Source organism: Chenopodium album, chromosome 19, assembly GCF_948465745.1.
Source record: "Chenopodium album chromosome 19, dcCheAlbu1.1, whole genome shotgun sequence".
Classification (NCBI taxonomy): Eukaryota; Viridiplantae; Streptophyta; class Magnoliopsida; order Caryophyllales; family Amaranthaceae; genus Chenopodium; species Chenopodium album.
Window position 1 is genome coordinate 9,704,993 of NC_137852.1, and position 17,949 is coordinate 9,722,941.

The window sequence follows — 17,949 nt, forward strand, 5'->3', positions numbered from 1 at the left end:
TTTTTCAAAACCTTAAACCTTATAGATTTAAGGTATGAGTATGGAAACTACAATTTTCTTAAACAATCACGAGATATGAGAGATACTTGAACCAAACACCCTCATGATAGACTTTTCACCAAACTCTCATTCCTCTATTTAGACGAACTTAATCTTTTTTTTGACAATAGATGAACTTAATCAATTTCTCGATTTTGGTATTCTTAACTATTTATGCCAAATGTAGCTGAATTTTCTTGTTTAGGCAGGACATTTTCTAATTTCTTTGGATTAATTCCATTTTCCAACTCTTTTTTTTATTTTCTTTATTTCAGTTCAGATTGTTGGGTTTTTCAATTATTTGGGCTGGCTTTTGATACTTATCCCTGGGAGATTTTGTTTTTCCCAGTTACCCAATTTTGTTTTACAAGAATTACAACTACAAATCTACAATGTCTACAACAAAACCTTTTCATTCACTATTCATTTATACACGAGAAAAGAAAATGTACAGTCTCTTCGAGTTAGGCTAGTCCAAATGTTGAACTCTAATTTCAATAAATACAAACATGTAAATAAAAAAAAAAAATCATGAGACCAAACCACAACTGAAAATCTTTAGCAACAATTCAATAATGTCATTTACATAATTACATTTGAAAAGAATTGGTAGAAGATATAATCTTAGCATCCTCCATTCTCTGCTATCTTCCAGACCCAAGATTCCTAAGGCCATATTCATGGAACGAACTTATATCCCAATTTTCCGTGGTTGACGAGGAGGACATCAAAGCAACTGCAACCGATCTCATGCTAGGTCGCAGGTCGGGATTCTCATGAGTACATGCTCTTGCTAGCTCTACCATCTGCAAAACAATAAACATATAGTAACTCTTAGAACAAACATCTTTTAGACCTCAAATTAGCAAAAATATGTTATTGCTTGATCATATTCACCTTGAGAACAGAGTCAAGAGGGTAGTCTTCCCCGAGTCTCGGATCCACTAGTTTGCATATGCTATTCGGATCAGACTCACTATAAGCATCCTGGAACTGTTACATGGAGAAAAAAATATTAATAATGAAGTTAGTAAGAACAGCTGCATTAGACATATTGACTGAAATAAATCACACAATTACTCTATTCCTGAACAACTGCTTGCTTTTTTATTTTGAGTTGGTTCTTTAATGAATGTCTAATTTACTGGCACTGGAACATATTATTTTACTACATGCATTCTTTTTCTAATATACTTTGTTTGATATCAATATTGTATATTAAGAAAGTAACATAATATTTATAGAAGTGGTATGATTAACCAAAAACAGATTGTTTACCAAAGTAGCAAGGCCCTGTGGTTGAAGAGATGATTCACTTCCTTTTACCACAGCTTCCTTGCCTGATATGAGTTCAAAGAGAACAACACCAAAAGCGAAAACATCTACTTTGGGAGAGACATCACCAAATTGGGCGTACCTGTATGAAGCACAGCCAAATAGTTAGGATCTCTATGAAGCAAATACATTATTGGTACAAGAATTTAAGACATGACTAGACATAATAGTACCTTTAATAATCCTTAAAGATATTCCACACAGAAAAAGATAAAACAAATTTATATGAAATGTAGCCAAAAAAAAAAAAAAAAAAAAAAAAAAAAAAGGAAGAATCAGAAAACTTCCTATTTTGACACAATAAAGCAGGAAAACCTCCTAGAATTTCAATATCAACTTCCACAGTGATTAGAACTTTGACTACATGACAGCAAAAGCTACTGTAGGCTATTGGCTTCAAGCTAAGTTGCCCCCTTTGCAAGCTTATATGTTGACAATTATGAGCAATTCTTGTCCTTCAATATTATGTAAAGAAAGCAGCTTATACAGTGTTCTTTGACCATGACGACGATTGACAAATAACAAAACATAATTAGAGACATCTCATGTGGACCAGATGCTGAACTGTTGAAGTAGGATGCCTAAACACCTATAAGAGTTATAATCGTCACTAAATCATTCTGCATGAGTTTCTATCTTCTTCATCACTAGATGACGCTATTTTCAACCAAGCACTATCAAAACCTAAAAATTTCAATCGATGATTCTATCACCTAAATGATATCTCTTGAGTCCTTAACTACAACCCTTCTCCACTTCCAAGTGTTCCAACTCCTTGATAAAGATTCTACTCCTCTTTCCATCAACCATGTCAAGGGGATGCTTAGAATTAGTATCCCTTACAATTCATTTCTTCTCTTACAGGATTAAGATGCCTAGAGAAGTTTGATGAAAAGTATGCATTAACTAGCCAATCATCCAGTGCACCTCCCTCTCTACACCATACATTTAGCTACCTTGCAAATAACCTCCCATCTGATAGCTCTAACATTTCTAAACTCCTCTTCATGCAAAACCCTCAAGCTTCTCTTTTACAAACTTCAGCAGAACAACTTCTTCATAATTTATACCTCTATCTACTATTCTTATCACTACATCATGAAAACTCAATTGCAAAACTGGAATGAATGACTGACATTTGCTAAGAATAAAGAGGGGGCGGGGTTTATTATGTCAGACTCAAAAATAACATGCAAATGAGTCAAATTTCCGAACAGCCCTACTCCTTAAGACCAGCACCATATTTGAGCACTCTTGATTCCATAATTCAGTTGTGGAAATTTTGCCACACCAACCCCATGCTCATTATAAATAATTAATATACATGCTCATTATAAATAATTAATATATTTTGTTTAAAAAAAAAAAAATCCTATGTAGAAAGCCAAGGCTGAGAGGTCGTGCATAGAACAAAACAACCAGGAAGTGTTTGAGATTAACAGCCTTTAGCCATTTTTCTTCTAACTTGTTTTGTACTAGTAATTATTTTAAGGTAAATTATTAATATATTAAATATTACTGGTAAAAAAAACATAAGAACTTGACATAGTAAAATTACATTGAGACGAATCTAAATTATATTTTCCTTATATATGAGTCACAAAATATGGTTAAAGAGGAGTGTGTGAATAGTGCAAAACGGTTGCAAAATTTGTAGAGAGGAGGAAGTAGTAAAACAACCCCATTACCTTGACTTTTATAAAAAAATAAAAAAAATTACCTCAGTACCAAATACTCACTTTGTCTCTAAAAGTTCTTCCGGTTTGGATGGATATTGTCTCCCAAAAAAAAAAAAAAAAGAACTTTTAGATGTGGAGGGAGTACCAACTACCACAAATAACAGTAAGAAGTCAATTCTTTTGCCTAGAAGCCAGTGTCAGTTAAGAGGTGGTGAGTAATAGCTACTTAATTGTCTAGTTGAATAAGTTGTCTACAGTACTATAACTGATCAAAGAACCTCAAACTATTCACATTATTTTGATATATTCATCAGAGAGAGCTAATATGTTAATACTCTGCTTTGAGCAGCAGGGGTAGCTCCATCCCACTAGCATTAGGACTAGGGGCAGAGATCAAGCCAAGTGGATGTAAGAACCAAGCCGAAGCCAAATTAGCATAATTTACCACAAGCGCTTGTGGTGTATGTAGTAATATCAGGGTTATGAGGAAGGAAAGTTTTCAATTGTCAAATAACATACTCTGGTGGCATGTATCCAAATGTGCCCACTAAACGAGTTGGTAAAGACGCATTATTAACCTCCACTAGCTTTGTCAATCCAAAATCTGCAACCTATAAATATAGCAGATTGTGAGCTGATAAAGTATTGACTGGCTAGTGGCTATTATACAAAGTGCAGTTATTTGACGTACCTTTGCATGGAAATTATTGTCAATCAATATGTTAGCAGATTTAATATCACGATGAATGTAGACAGGTACAGTGTGCTCATGGATATATTCAAGACCTCTAGCTGAATCAAGAGCAATTTGTACTCTTGCATGCCATGGCAGAACAGCTTTTCCTGAAAAGAGATAAGCTAGCATGTTGGCACTGATAGAATACTTATGCCAAAGGAGAAAAACAGAAGGAAATTGGTTTTGCACAGAGATAGCTCCACCTGAACCACGCAAATGTTGACTCAAGTTTCCATTTTCAATATACTCATATACCAGGAAGAGATAATCCTCAACACAGAATCCAATCAAGCGAACCTGCACTCACATACAGCATACATGAGTATATTCATAGGAGGCTGGTTGTAACAGACATCAAATTAGATACAGCATACATGAGTATACTCAGATAATCCTCATTTTTAAAGGAACTGTACTAGACCTTAAGTATACATGAGTATATTAAATTGTATGCGGTGAACAATACCTTATATTCCAACTAACCAGTTATGGTCAAATATAAGTATTGCAGATGCATGAAAAGGTGCAATATTCGATTTTTCATCATACATGACATTAGAACGAACTTCAGTTCAAAAATAAACCTTAAAACTAAGATTAGGGGGGGGGGGGAGATCTAATATAACAGGAACAGAAACCAAGTATCTGATAAACACCATGTGAGACTGAGATTGTGTCATGAGTCTGGTGAGTGGTGATTGTAAGAAACACACACACCACGTGAGACTGAGATTGTGTCATGAGTCTGGTGAGTGGTGATGAATTAACAAATGATGAATCTTAGCAGGAAGGAGCCCCCTCTGGTGTACTACTCCACTCTATTTACAAAGGAGGTTCCCTTTCTCATTTCTATAGGGATTGTCAACCAATAGAAAATATTGCTGGTCCACTTAAACATTGAAATCCTACCTAACTCATATACATGATTTTGCAGCAGGGAACAAGAATGCAAGATTGCAAGGTATATGAGTAATTTAATAAAGTATAATATATAAATGAAGAGATACACTTAGACTAGTTCAGGAGAAAATAACTTATAAGACAGTACATCAAAGACTCAAAGTTACTGACTAATCAGACATGCTCAAAGACTCAGGGGGTGAGTGTATACCAAGTTCAGGTGATGAACATGCGTCAAGACCTTCAGTTCAGCAAGAAATTCTTTTGTTGCTTGCATATCCATCTTCTTGATAGCTGCTTTCTGAAGATTTAAAAAAAAAAAAAAAAAAGGAACAAACCAAATTTATGAATATGTGCCTACGTATAGAACGGTAAAATTATTCTTAGTGTTTGTACACACAGGAAAATAGTTAAATGCATCTACGAACCTCGCCTCTTAGCTCCCCATAGTAAACAGCTCCAAATCCACCTTGACCAATTTTGTTAGCCAAACTGAAATTACTAGTAGCATTTGCAAGCTCTTCATAAGAAAACTCCACTGACTTATCAACTGCTATGCCAGGATGCTTAGGATTAACAGCCACAGCTTCAGATGGTCCAGTTACATGTTCTGTTCACAATAAAGCAAACAATATTAATCCAGCACAAGACTGCCAAAATATCAGATTACTTTTGAGACCAGAAGGTGCTTTGGAGTTACACGTTTATGACAGTAATTTGGGTGCTTTGGTTGGAGCATAATGTCTATAGTTTCTAGCATAGAACTAATAGGGTGGAGGTATTTAGGAATTGGGATCATATGATGGCTTAGCTGCTTGGTCTATGGCATCTGCATCCGGTGCTTCTCCAGCATAATTACTTTTGATATTTGATATTCTTTCTTGTAGTTTATTACAAAAATAATAATATTAATAGTAATAATAATAATAGTAATAATACCATGTCATCATGCAGTCATTTTGTTTTAGTGGCTTCTCACATTTCTTTATTATATTTTTTCATATAATCTTACAACTTTTTACAAACAAATAGCAAGACACTTAGAAATGATTCAAGAGTTCACCACAAAAGATGAAGAGTACCAGCTGGTGTTAACTGGAATTCAGGCTTATCGAAAAGTAAGGCTGCTGCTTTCCTCTTCTTTCTTCTTATATAGATAAGATACCAAGCAATCAAGAGCACACACAATCCAACTGCCACACATATACCAGCTATAGCTCCAGGAGAAATTCCTGGAAGCATACAAGACAATTGTCATGAGGAAGTATAAACTGTTAGAACAACCAAGAATATGGAAAAGGGGATAGACAAGAGGCTTTATTGGCGTGATATAGGATAAAATAAATTAATAAATAAATTTTTTTTATTTTTTGAAAAAGGAGGGAAGTCAAATACCTTTGGAAGGTCCACCTGGTCCCGGGCTGCATATAATTTTTAAAATATAACAAGACAATTATATAAGAAAGAGGCTCAAATGAGATAAAAATAGTAATTTTTATACAAATAGATGAGTCTGGGATAAAATAAGACAAAATACCTTGATTCTGAAATCAATGGAGGATAATTTTGATTTTTGTCTGCACAAAAGAGTAATAAATTGAGGCTAGTTCAGAAAATGAGTGAACATGCTTGTAAAAGTCTCAGTTAAAAGCTTTAAGCTGATTTATCCCATGGTGAACAAAAGGTCATTACAGAAACATACGAAAAACTGATGTACTCAGAGAGCACATTTTTTTTCCTCCAGATATAATCAATGCAGCCTTTATAATAAGCAAGAAGAGTTAGCTACTTAGCCTATCATTGAACTTTTTCTCCAGCTTAATACACATATTATTAGGTCAAGGTAGCACTTAAGGGTGTGATGAAAAGCTGAAGCCTGAAATAGAGGTGAGCTGTGTAAACTCGTCTCCCCCATCTCGTGTTTTGAAATAAAAATATATATGCTGCAGTAATTATTTACAATCTAAAACTCAATCTTCTAACAGAGAGCAAAATTTATCCCTCCAACTATTTGAAAGATACGCAGTAGTCAAGCACAAGTGCCTGGTATTTTAGTTGTTTGCCCTAGTATATATGATTTGCCAGCCCATATGATTTTTACTCAGAATTTATCTAACCAGAAACTATGCCAAATGGTTAAAAGTTATACTGCCAAAGATTCTTATTGATCTCAAATTTAAACTTCTGGGAAGCTTGAACACATAAATAAATCCATCTCTCCTTTTCGTACAAAGTATGTTACAAACAGCATCCAGGCATGAGTGCTGGCATTTTAATTGTGTTGTCCTTTTATATGGCTAATACAACAACAAAGCCTTAGTCCCAAAATGATTTGGGGTTCTACTGTCTACATGGCTTATACTCAAGAATTAATTTTAAAAAAAGTTGCCACATGTGTGAAATTATTTTTTTCTTCTCCAATCTCCCAATATATATTTTTGGGTTCATCTTAACTCCAAGAATTACCCAATCATAAGAATTGAGGGCCGTTTGGTTGGGAGACTCAAGAAAGAGTAAGGTGATTCATATCCCCAAAGCCCTTTGTGACTGTATGGTGGGCTATCTTTAAAGTATCTCTCCTCATTTTCTTTCATGATTATCATGATATTCCTTATAAAACGCTCTCCATCAAGTTTCACCTCTCACATGGGACTTGAGGATTACACCATATTATCTACACCTCTCTTCTATTCCACCACCTACCCAATCATACAGTCACTAAATGGGTTGGATTGGCTTGATTTTTTTGTTTTATATAGACACGTGATGATCACTAATAATATTACCTACACTTGTGTTTCAACAAACATAAATACTTGACAAGCTTAAAAGATCTATTTCTCCCAGATTTATCTCTATCCATAGGTTCATTTTAAAAACACAAAATAATTGACCTATTGGGTGCTAAATTTATAATCATAATTACATTAATAAAGCTTAAGAAGTAGCAAGGATAGATAAGAAACATCCTGTCAGATCATATAAACTCCTTAATCAGAGTGATTTCCATTGATCAATATTTATAGGGTTACAATGAGAAACCTAATCATATTAGGTAACTATAAGATATGTACAGATATCAAAGATAATCTTATACAAAATATATCCTAAACCTAAGATGAGAATATTCTATGGATATTCTCTATCACACCCCCGCAGTCAGAGCGGGAGAAAATCGAATGCTCAGACTGGATATGAATCACGCATCGAACGGTAAGGATAGTATGATAACCCATGATCAAAAGAGAAGTAGTAGACATGTGCCGGAGATGACGACGAGAAGCAACAACCACAACCTACGTAGAGTAGAGATAAGCACTGCTAGGCCGGAGGAGAAGGAGAAGGAGAAGGAGAAGAGCCGCACACAGACTTGGGCTAAGTTGCAGATCCAGAGAAGAAGAAGCTAAGGGATCAAACCATCATCGGGAAGAAGACACTACACTACTACGTGAAATCACAGTTGAATAAAAACAAATAAAATAGCGCAAGAAAAGATTAAATTTCACCGCTTGAAATTAATCTCAAAAGAGAAACCCAGGTAGCAAGAAACAATACTCCACAAACATTCCAAGTGCTGCAACAATAAGAGGAGCCAACTTGATAGCAAAAGAGATGTGCAAAAGTAGTTGACCTTAATCTAATATACGACCACCAAAACAAAATCTATGTGATTATGTGTAGAAAAACCAATGGGGCAATGTAAGAATCATTGTTGGTCATGAGGAGGTGGAAATAGAGTGCGGCACATGGAGAAGGTTGGCAGATAGATGTGGTTACTGCCAGTAGTGGGAGGCGGTAGTGTATGCAATTGCCACCAATGATGGAGGCGGCTTTCGCGGTTGCTACTGTCGGTGGGAGGCGCAAGGTTACATAAAGATTCTAAAAAAAACTTTGAGAAAAGGAAAAAAAAAAAATCTATATGTGTGTGTTTGCGGAAGCATAAAAAGTTTGTGTATATCCCGCCGGTGGGTTTAATTTTCCAACCCACCGGCAGGGTGAGAATTTTTATATATGATCCCAAGATCTCACCTAAGCTGTGATACCATGTCAGATAATATCAACTCCTTGATTAGAGTATCAACTCCTTAATCACATCCAATGCATTCCAATGACCATGTATCCAGTCAAGTTTGACTTAGCCAAGTTTTGAGACTGTATGCAGCCTATAAGAAATGCATTTAATAAGCTTTTGGTCCAAACTATTTAATTGTTACCGTACCCCTAACCATGCTTTTTACTGAGTTTCACAAGTTTTCAACAATATGCATGCACATTTGCACAATATAACAATGCACAATAGCTAAGTCACAAATTCCAAATTTCCAACAAGTTCTTTTACCTAAAGAAGGCAATGATCAATTCACAATTTAGCAACTAAACATTCGATAAACCTCAAGAAAAAGAAACCAGAATGCACCCCAGGTTTTAACACTCAACAATAATTTCAATATATGTGAGTGAGCGAGAGAAGATTGATACCTCTTCCAGGAATATAAACGAGCCCATTTCCGTCATTAAAGTTTGTACCAGGATTATACCTCTGCAACAAACTCGCATTCAAATTAGCTGTTCGCGCAATAGAGCTTAAGCTATCACCAGGACGAAGCGGATAAGTAATGAACAACCCATAATCCGTTGACACACTGCTATTTCCACAAGAACAATTAATAATCACATTAAGGTTGCCACTAACAGGAAGGAGAGTCGGCGTATAATTATTAAACTTCTGAAGCCAACTAGCAGTAGTAAGATTGGCATATTGGTTTGCTGCAATAGTTGTATATGTATCGCCAGTCTTAATCTGGTAACTAAAATTATGACCAAGAAAACTCTCATTTATACAATTACAAGAAAACGGAATATTGATCCGGGAATTCGTTTGAATGCTATTTACATCCGTGATTTGGGGATTATAGCTCATAATATTAGCAGCTGAAGTTTGAAAGTAATTTGCTATGACAAGAAGAGTATCACCTGACTGAACATAGTATGAAGCTAAACCCAAATCACAACCACTACTACAGATTGATTCAGCAACTGCCAAATAGCTAATTACAACAGAAAACAAAAACCCTAATTTCTTCATCATCAAACCCCCTCAAATAAAACCCTAAGCAATTGAGGGATTATTCAAGAAATCAATTGATACCCTTTTCCCCAAATTGCATCAGAAACCAAAATTGAAGGTTTAATTGGAAAGTTGACTCTAATAGGGTTTAAATTGAGCTGGGTTTTCACATTGTTGATTAGTCAATGGTCAAAGATTTTAGCTGTGTTTTTTGCCATTTACATAAAAAAAAATAAGATGTCCAAATGAAATACGAAACTACTATTTGAAGGTTAAAATGAAATTGATGGTATAAATTAATAATTTAGAAAATTGCAGCTGACCTGAAACTTCAATCATTAGGTAGCAGCTTAAGAATGTTAATTGCCAGCAGAAAAGCTTCAAAGTTGTTGACCTCCATAACCATCCCTCTATCTCTCTTCATTTTCTCTCTCTTTAGACGTTAACATAAAAAATTAGCGGGTAATTTAAAATTGAACTGCATTTTATATACTACTTCCGTTATATGTTATTCGTAACGATTTGATATAAAGTAGAGAAGAAAAATGTCTAATCGTTACAAATAATATGTAACGGAGGTAGTACTTTTATCCCTCAAAAAATCAATCCCTCTCTGTTGAAACATTTTCGTTATGCACGTATGCCAATACAATACTTTGATAGTTTGACTGATAATATCTTTAATTATCAATAAATAAAAATTATGAAATATATTGTAACAATTGAATCTATGGAGTAATAATTTATTCATTGAGACAAGTTCATTCTAACAATATATGTGTTCTTGCGTATATATTTCAAATATTAGTTAAAGTAAATTAGATTCGTGTTTGGCTTGAAGATTTTCCTGATGTTATTCAGGCTTATGTAAACTTTGATAACGTTTATTTTTCAAGCTCGTTTTCCATCAAAAAAAAAAAAAGTTGAATTATTGATAATTTATAAATCTAGCTAAGTTACATCCCAATGTATACACCAACCCCTTCATTTTTCGACTTCACAAAAGCTAGAAAAGTGGAAATCATACCACATCTTGTAACTTTGTAAGAAGTACTCATATGTAGTAAACATAAAATAAGATTGAATTTAAAATAATGCAAAGAAAGTCCTGTGACATTTTTGGGTTTTTTTTATTTTTTTTTTGTTTCATTATAGTCACCCTCATGTAAGAAAACAAAATTAGGATATCTTAACCTAAGAAATATTCCATGCTTAGACTAAAATCTTCATCGTATTACTGTTGAATTGTGAGTTTATACAGCTTCTAAGATGTTTTAAATTTATAATAAAACTGAATTATCAATATCAAAATGGCACCAGTGGTCTAGTGGTAGAATAGTACCCTGCCACGGTACAGACCCGGGTTCGATTCCCGGCTGGTGCATTGTTATTTTTTGTTTTTACAGCTAATAATAAATTTTTTAACTGTTTGCTTCAAATAAACTCTTGATGGTGGTTGGTGTGGCACCTTGGGAGACGGTGGTGGTAGCACGAGTGGTTGGATGGGATCCGGTGGTGAGTCTTTGGTGTAGATGATCGCGATGGTAAGTTTAGTGGTGTGAGGACAGTTGTAGGTGCCGGGGGTGGTGGCTTTGGTACCGGCGGTGGTGATGAGGAGCAAGTGCCACACTTATGCAAAGTTGCCCACAGCTGTTGGTGAGCTTTGTGGAAGTAGCAGTGAATTCTATCTTGACATTTACATTTGTTACAAGTGTTAATATAATGGTTAATTTCGATCATATAAGCCTCATGGTTAGTGTAAATGCATGTTTTCTAAGGCATAAGAAATGAGCAGTGGAATAAATAATCGTTGTGAACTTCTGCATGGTATTTAACAAGCGTGTGAGTGGTGCTTAATAAAGTTGGGAACTTAATTTTATATGCTTCTTGTAAGAAAGGTAAAGTATATTTGCCTCACATTTTTGGCTTTTGATGTGTATGAACCTCCCCTGCATTAAGAAATATGTTGTTAAAAAATTAGGAGCCAAGTCTTCAAGGCATAAATATAGATTTTATATGGGATTTAAACTCAAATGTCAAGTAGATTATTTTGGTTAGGTGCCAAAGGAAAAAAAGGACAAGCTATATAGGCATATAGCACTTTTAAGTACTGTAGCAAGAACAAACATACTATTATGTCCTAAGAGCGTTGAAAATGCAATTAGACGATCCCTAAATAATTGGTACATTTATTATATTGTTGACGTGGTGCGACCATTACACATTTTCATTAAAATAATGACCCTAATTTATAAGGGTCGTGAGAAAGTTGCATTACTAGCTAGCATGTTGTTAACGTGTATACGTTTTTTCGTCCACCTTGGAGTGTTGTTTATTCTTTCATGCACTCAAGAAGTTATGAAATTTTTTTTATAGTTGTAGGAAAATAGTTATTGGTTTATACTTTGTAATTTGATCTCTAATATGCCAATAATGCCATTTAACTTTAATACAAGTAATGATGAGATGAAACATTGTAACAAAAAAAAATTGGTGGACAAAGGGAACATAAAAGTAGTTTATAACTCTATGTCTAAGTCTGCTGTTACATAACTTGCATTGTACAAAATCCAAAAACTAGTGCTAAATATAACATCTTGTAGCTCCATAACAAAGTAAATCAATTTTACTAAGTGAAAAACAAAGTGGAAAATGAATACAAAACCACATATTCCTTTGATCAATTTTACTAATCATACTAGACAAGAAATAATACATCAAAAGCAATGAATACAACAGTAATAGTGAAGTAAATTGGCAAAGGAAGTGATGAAAATGCAGCACTAGACTCATAGAAGTAGTAGTATGGGTTAGGAGGGGAAGGACCAGCTGGATTTATCACCAAAGGAAATGAAACTGGTGGACTGGATTCAGTGGAAGGAGGTTTTTTACTACTACCCCCACCACTACTCTTCGGCGAACCACCCGAGGATGACGGTGGTGGTGGCGGTGGTGGTGGTGGAGATGGTGGTGGGTGTGACACTTTGGGTGATGGTGGTGGCAGGTAACCTCCAGAGGATGGTGGGAGTATTGGCAGTAGTGGTGGAAGTTGCGGCGGTGGTGGCAAGAGTGGTTGGATGGTTTCCGGTGGTGGTGGTGAATGGGGAGTCTTTGGTGTAGAGGATGGCGATAATGGGATTAGTGGTGTGAGGACGGCTGGGGGGGCCGGGGGTGATGGTGTTTGTGATGGTGGTGGTGATGAGGAGCAAATGACAGGGCAAGTGCCACACTCACTTATGCAGAGTTGCCCTGCAACAGCTGTTGGTGAGCCTTGTGGAAGTGGCATTGTATTTTGTTCTTGACATGATACATTTGTAACAAGTATAAGTGCTAATATTATGGCTAACTTCATAATTTTCATGGTTTTCTAAGGCATAAGAAATGTAAGAAAGGCAGTGGAATAAATGGTAGTGAACTTAAGGAGTTTATCAAGCGTGTGAGTGGTGCTTAATAAAGTTGGGAACTTAACTTTAGATGCTTCTTGTAAGAAAGGTAAGGTATATATGTCTGCTCTTTTTGGCTTTTGATGTGTATGAAACTGGCCTATATTAAGGAATGTGTTTGTAATAAAAATGAGCCAAGTTTTAAAGACATGTAAATATAGATTATATATGTGTTTTGAGCTCAAATTTCAAGTAGAATCTTTTAAAAAAACCTAAAGTTATTAGGTTAGTTGTCACAGCTAAGGAAAAATGACAAGCTACTAGTATATAGCATAAGCATAACATACTACATATTATGTCTTGAGAGTTTAGATAATGTAACTACACCGCTACACAATCCCTATATATCTGGTGCAATTGTTGTATTGTTGATGTGGTGCACTATACCTTTTGACATATCGAAAAAATACCCTCAATTCATTTTTAATTGATAAAATAAACTTAGTTTATAAAGGTTACGAGAAGGTTGCATTGCTGACTTGGTGTACTCGTATATATTTTTTCGGCCACCTTATACAATTGGAGTGTTATTTATTCTTTCACTCATGATAGATTTACAAAATTGGAGAAAGTTAAGCTTACGCGTGTAGTATTAAGGCTATTCTTTTCCCCACAATATTGCCTTAACATTCAACTTTTTATGCTTTCTTCGAGCTTTAATTATACTTTTCTTGCACACAGAAGTTAAAATCCCAAGGACTCAGCATAACACCTACCTTATTCTGATGCAGCTTTTTGGGCTTTTGTTTGCTCCCAGAATAGAATTACAAAATATATTCAAGCCTTAACCAAATAATTGAAAGATTTAAATCAGCATTAAGTTTTGCATATTCCTCTTTTGTCTGCCGGATTGGTTGTCGCATCATCTCAACTCCTCATAATTAAGGATATGACATGATTTTACGAAAGAAAAAAAAAACCTGTATAATAATCCTAGTTGTGTTATTTTTGTTATTTTATGAATCACCGCACTTAATTATAGTTGTAGGAATAAAAAAAATCAACAACTCAAAAGAAATCCAATCATTAACCGATATTATATCAGAAAATGTGACACTTTTCTTAACATCTTAAATTAGTATAGGTGACTATTAATTTCAAAAAATCGGGAGTAAATTCTTTAGCCAATAACAGAACCAAAACTGCAATTTCTTTCCCTGACTGGTTTATGGTTCAGACTTTTAGAAAGATTTATCATCTGGACACCAAAATGCTGCAAAAAAATTGAATCATCTGAAGAATACAACCGTGTTCATTGCTAATTACATAGTTTACACAAGAGCCAAAGGCTCTAAGCCCCCTTCCTCCCACTCCCACTCCCACTGCCACCCTTCGATAATTATGATCATGCTGTTCCTGATGTCTTATAAGTATATTGTTAAAGCTCAATAGGGTTTGAAGTTGAGCACATCCTATGAAAGATCAAAAGCAAAGAGAGCAGGATTTTATGCAGAAAATGAAACAAAAACTATTCATTCTCCTTCACTTCAGAAACATGGTACTTTACAAGAAAAACCCCATGTACATAATGCTTTGTATTTCATTTACAGGATCTACATCTTCAAAGGAAACATGATAAATATAATATCAATGTTCATCTTGTAAAGATAATTGACATAATGATTTCACCAGTTTGAAACCAGGCCGAAGTGGCCTGCTTTTATTCACTTTCTAAAGAAGTTTCATCTGAGCCCTGTGATGGCGACCAAGACAAGGTCCGTGATGACCCCTGATCAAACATCAACATTATAACATTTAGCAAATCATCAATACCTTTCATTTAAAGTTCATTTTTGCCTATAACACCACAATGTCAATTGACAATTTTGACATGGATAATCAGATAATACATGACTTCGAGCAAGATTACCTAATGAATCCTTATACTCTTGTAACATTACAAAATATATCCTAAGCCTAGGAGGAGAATATTCCATGTATTCTCCCTCGAGTCCCTCCCTTCCTAAAGGCTGGAGTATAGGCAGAGACGGCCAGGTGTGGAGCATTACATGTGATGAAGCATTCAAAAATAGATAGCAGAGCATGCATGTGGCATTCTTAGGGGGAGAGGAAAAGGCATCAGTCGAGATTCATTCCCTTACGAAATTTTGCCAACAAGAAATATACTTCGAATTAGATTAGATATTTATTAAAATAAAGAAAAACAATTTGGGACATTCATACTAAGGAAGTGTGAATAATATTAAGGGGTAGCTGGAGTAGCTAATTACCTGGCTAGAATTTGATGATCGATGATGTGAACTTGATGACGGGTTTTTGCCACTCCTGCCTGTTGACCTTGGGCGTGGAACTGAGTTGTGAATTCTTGGTTTGTAGGCATAGAAATTGTTTGGGTCTTCAGTCATCCCAAAATCTTTTAGTCGGATGAGTTCTGGCAATACAACAGTAGCAAGATCTGGGCGGTCCCGTTTCCTAAGTTCAGAGCATTTTAAGGCCAATTTTGCAAATGCAATAGCTTCATCAATAGGCCAGTCAGTCACATTTGGGTCCAGCATATCAGCAAGAGTTCCAGTATCGATGGCCCGTTGAACATGGTGACTGAGACCCATTGCAGGTTTTGCGGTAATTATCTGAAGCAACATAATGCCCAAAGAATATACATCAGATTTGGTGGTCAACATTCCTGTCTGCTGATACTCAGGATCAATGTAACAGAAAGTTCCTGCAGCAGAAGTCATGTGATATTGTGTGACACTATTTGCCACAGAAGGCGGAACCAATCTTGCTAGACCAACATCACTGATTTTGCTCGTATAATTTTTGTCTAAGAGGATATTTGCTGGCTTTAGATCACGATGCACAAGGGGTTCTGGTTTCGCCTGGTGGAGAAATGTAAGGGCAATTGCAATCTCAGCTGCTATTTTAAATCGGATCCTCCAGGAAATAGGAGCAGTCCCACCTTTTCGGAGGAGCCTGTCCTCCAGGCTTCCATTGTTCATGTATTCATAAACCAAGCAACCATACTCAGGGCACGCTCCTAAAAGAAGAACCATATGAGGATGTCGCATACAGCTTAGTACCTCAACCTGCCATCAAGTTGGAAAGTCGATTAAAGATAACAAATTTGAGCATACTCAATCTAGTAAATTGTGGTTTTATTATGCTAATATTATTACATCACTAAAATTTCATGATTCACTAAAATAATAATAAAGGAAATTTTTAGGACACACACACATGCCTTACACTAACTAATTTAATCCCCAATTTCCTTAGTCCTTACACAATGAATAACGAACTAAAAAATTAATTAAACTTTAGAGCATGCAAATTACACATATCATAACATCTACCAAGTCATAAAATATATGATGAGGTGTGGTTGAGCTTAAGATACACAAAGCTAGCCTAATGATTGGTTATGCAAATCAATAGTCAATTACAAAGACGAGCAACTAGGATCGGCAGGCTTCCCTTGGTAAGCCTCCTATGAATATCTTGGACAATTTTAGCATAATGATATTAATAAGAAATATTGTTATATTCATAGTCTCATAGTCCATACATTGTAGCGTAAAAGAGAAATTAGATTATAGTTGTTTTACCTCCTGTTGGAACTGCTTCCTTCCTTGTGCAGCATCTGGTCTTAATACTTTAATGGCAACAGGGGTATGATCCAGTCTACCTTGATAAACAGGTCCATACCCACCTTCACCGACTTTATTTTGTGGAGAAAAGTTTTCAGTTGCGATTTCTATCTCATCAATGGAGTATTTCCTGTACCTAACATCATTATGAGCTAATGCATTTAATGCCCGATTCTTCTCATCTGCTTCTTGCTTAGCTTTATGTTCTGCAAGCTTTCTTTTCTGTGCTTCTTTCTCAGCTAATCTCTGTGCCGCTTCAGCAGCTTCTATAGCAGCTCTACACTTAGCCTTCTCCATCTCAACAACTGCATGAGCAGACTCTTTAGAGTTACGTGTTTGCTCAAATTTTCGAATTTCCTCCATCTTCCAATCATTCAGCTCTTTAGCCTGAACAATTACCAAAAAACAAACTATAAAATTCCAACAATTCAGTAGCACAGAATATTACATACAAGACCACAGGACCAGCTATCACCTTCTGCTTTGCAGTGATTGCTTCTTTGCAAGCTGAGCTGTACATATCCATTGTTTGCTTTAACTCAAGCCTTAAGCGTCTCATTTCTGCCTCTAGATCATTCTACAACATAGCACACACCGCAATTTCATTAATACATGTTACTGAACGACTATTTATGTTACAACATATTACTTACTGGTGAGTGAGTGTGATCCTTTCTTGGGGGACCACCAACAAACGAAAAGTCTGAGTCCTTGGCAGGCACTTCAACCATATTATGGAATGAGTGATCAATATTATCAGCATCATCAGATAAGGAATTGCGGTGGTTGGATGTTCCAGCATTAATGTCAATATTTTCCATTGATGATGACCCCTTCCAAGCACTTCCCAACACAGATGCCCGTCGTCCAGCCCTGCTGCCTTCACTGCTTCTATCCCAAGATTTTCTATCAGATCCATTGGAGTTAAGTGATCCTCGGTAAGAAGGTGATCTGTTCTCAATGAAGAAAACAATTTTATCAGACCTTAAAAAGATTACATGAACAAAGCATATTAGGAAACAACCATAAAAAGACCCTCTTATAAAGGTTAGGATGTTAGATGTTAATATAACCACGTCAGACCATAATTTTTGCTATTTGGAGCTGTTCATAATTTGTAAATTGTGGAATAGTTCTTTGA

At 35.6% G+C, this 17,949-nt stretch overlaps 2 protein-coding genes and 1 non-coding gene across 5 annotated transcripts; 1 reads left to right on the forward strand and 2 right to left on the reverse strand.

The window, feature by feature from the left end:
* Positions 1–436: 436 nt before the first annotated feature.
* Positions 437–9,907, reverse strand: LOC145594583 (chitin elicitor receptor kinase 1-like). Of its 2 annotated transcripts, none has more exons than XM_081650904.1 (12): positions 9,169–9,907; positions 6,227–6,266; positions 6,085–6,110; positions 5,772–5,921; positions 5,118–5,275; positions 4,901–4,990; positions 3,993–4,086; positions 3,745–3,896; positions 3,573–3,664; positions 1,318–1,456; positions 937–1,032; positions 437–845 (listed from the first exon to the last, which is right to left on the reverse strand). In XM_081650904.1, exons 1-12 carry the CDS (start codon positions 9,776–9,778, stop codon positions 684–686), a joined length of 1,809 nt encoding a protein of 602 aa, XP_081507030.1. In that variant the 5' UTR covers positions 9,779–9,907; the 3' UTR covers positions 437–683. The 2 variants fall into 2 exon arrangements, with proteins under 2 accessions (XP_081507030.1, XP_081507029.1); XM_081650903.1 differs by having other exon boundaries at positions 5,118–5,299.
* Positions 9,908–11,070: 1,163 nt separating this feature from the next.
* TRNAG-GCC (transfer RNA glycine (anticodon GCC)) lies at positions 11,071–11,141 on the forward strand. Its single transcript has one exon. It is a non-coding gene; the product is annotated as a tRNA-Gly (tRNA).
* A 3,581-nt stretch (positions 11,142–14,722) lies between these two features.
* LOC145594585 (U-box domain-containing protein 34-like) lies at positions 14,723–17,740 on the reverse strand. 2 transcript variants are annotated; one of them, XM_081650905.1, is made up of 5 exons: positions 17,462–17,740; positions 17,284–17,385; positions 16,767–17,195; positions 15,432–16,247; positions 14,723–14,929 (listed from the first exon to the last, which is right to left on the reverse strand). In XM_081650905.1, the coding sequence occupies exons 1-5, from the start codon at positions 17,627–17,629 to the stop codon at positions 14,861–14,863; spliced, it is 1,584 nt and encodes a 527-aa protein (XP_081507031.1). In that variant the 5' UTR covers positions 17,630–17,740; the 3' UTR covers positions 14,723–14,860. The 2 variants fall into 2 exon arrangements, with proteins under 2 accessions (XP_081507031.1, XP_081507032.1); XM_081650906.1 differs by lacking the exon at positions 14,723–14,929 and adding an exon at positions 14,991–15,297.
* Between the last annotated feature and the right edge of the window lie 209 nt (positions 17,741–17,949).

What these genes read in the sequence shown, in the direction of transcription:
- LOC145594583 (XM_081650903.1), bottom strand. Translation starts at nt 9,778, where the DNA reads ATGATGAAGAAATTAGGGTTTTTGTTTTCTGTTGTAATTAGCTATTTG. An exon ending in ATTCCAGTTAACACCAGCTG is followed by an intron (nt 5,300 to 5,771) that starts GTACTCTTCATC and finishes TATTGTGAACAG; the next exon opens with AACATGTAACTGGACCATCT. An exon ending in CACAGGGCCTTGCTACTTTG is followed by an intron (nt 1,033 to 1,317) that starts GTAAACAATCTG and finishes TCCATGTAACAG; the next exon opens with TTCCAGGATGCTTATAGTGA.
- LOC145594585 (XM_081650905.1), bottom strand. Translation starts at nt 17,629, where the DNA reads ATGGAAAATATTGACATTAATGCTGGAACATCCAACCACCGCAATTCC. An exon ending in CAATCACTGCAAAGCAGAAG is followed by an intron (nt 17,196 to 17,283) that starts GTGATAGCTGGT and finishes GTAATTGTTCAG; the next exon opens with GCTAAAGAGCTGAATGATTG. An exon ending in GGAAGCAGTTCCAACAGGAG is followed by an intron (nt 16,248 to 16,766) that starts GTAAAACAACTA and finishes ACTTGATGGCAG; the next exon opens with GTTGAGGTACTAAGCTGTAT.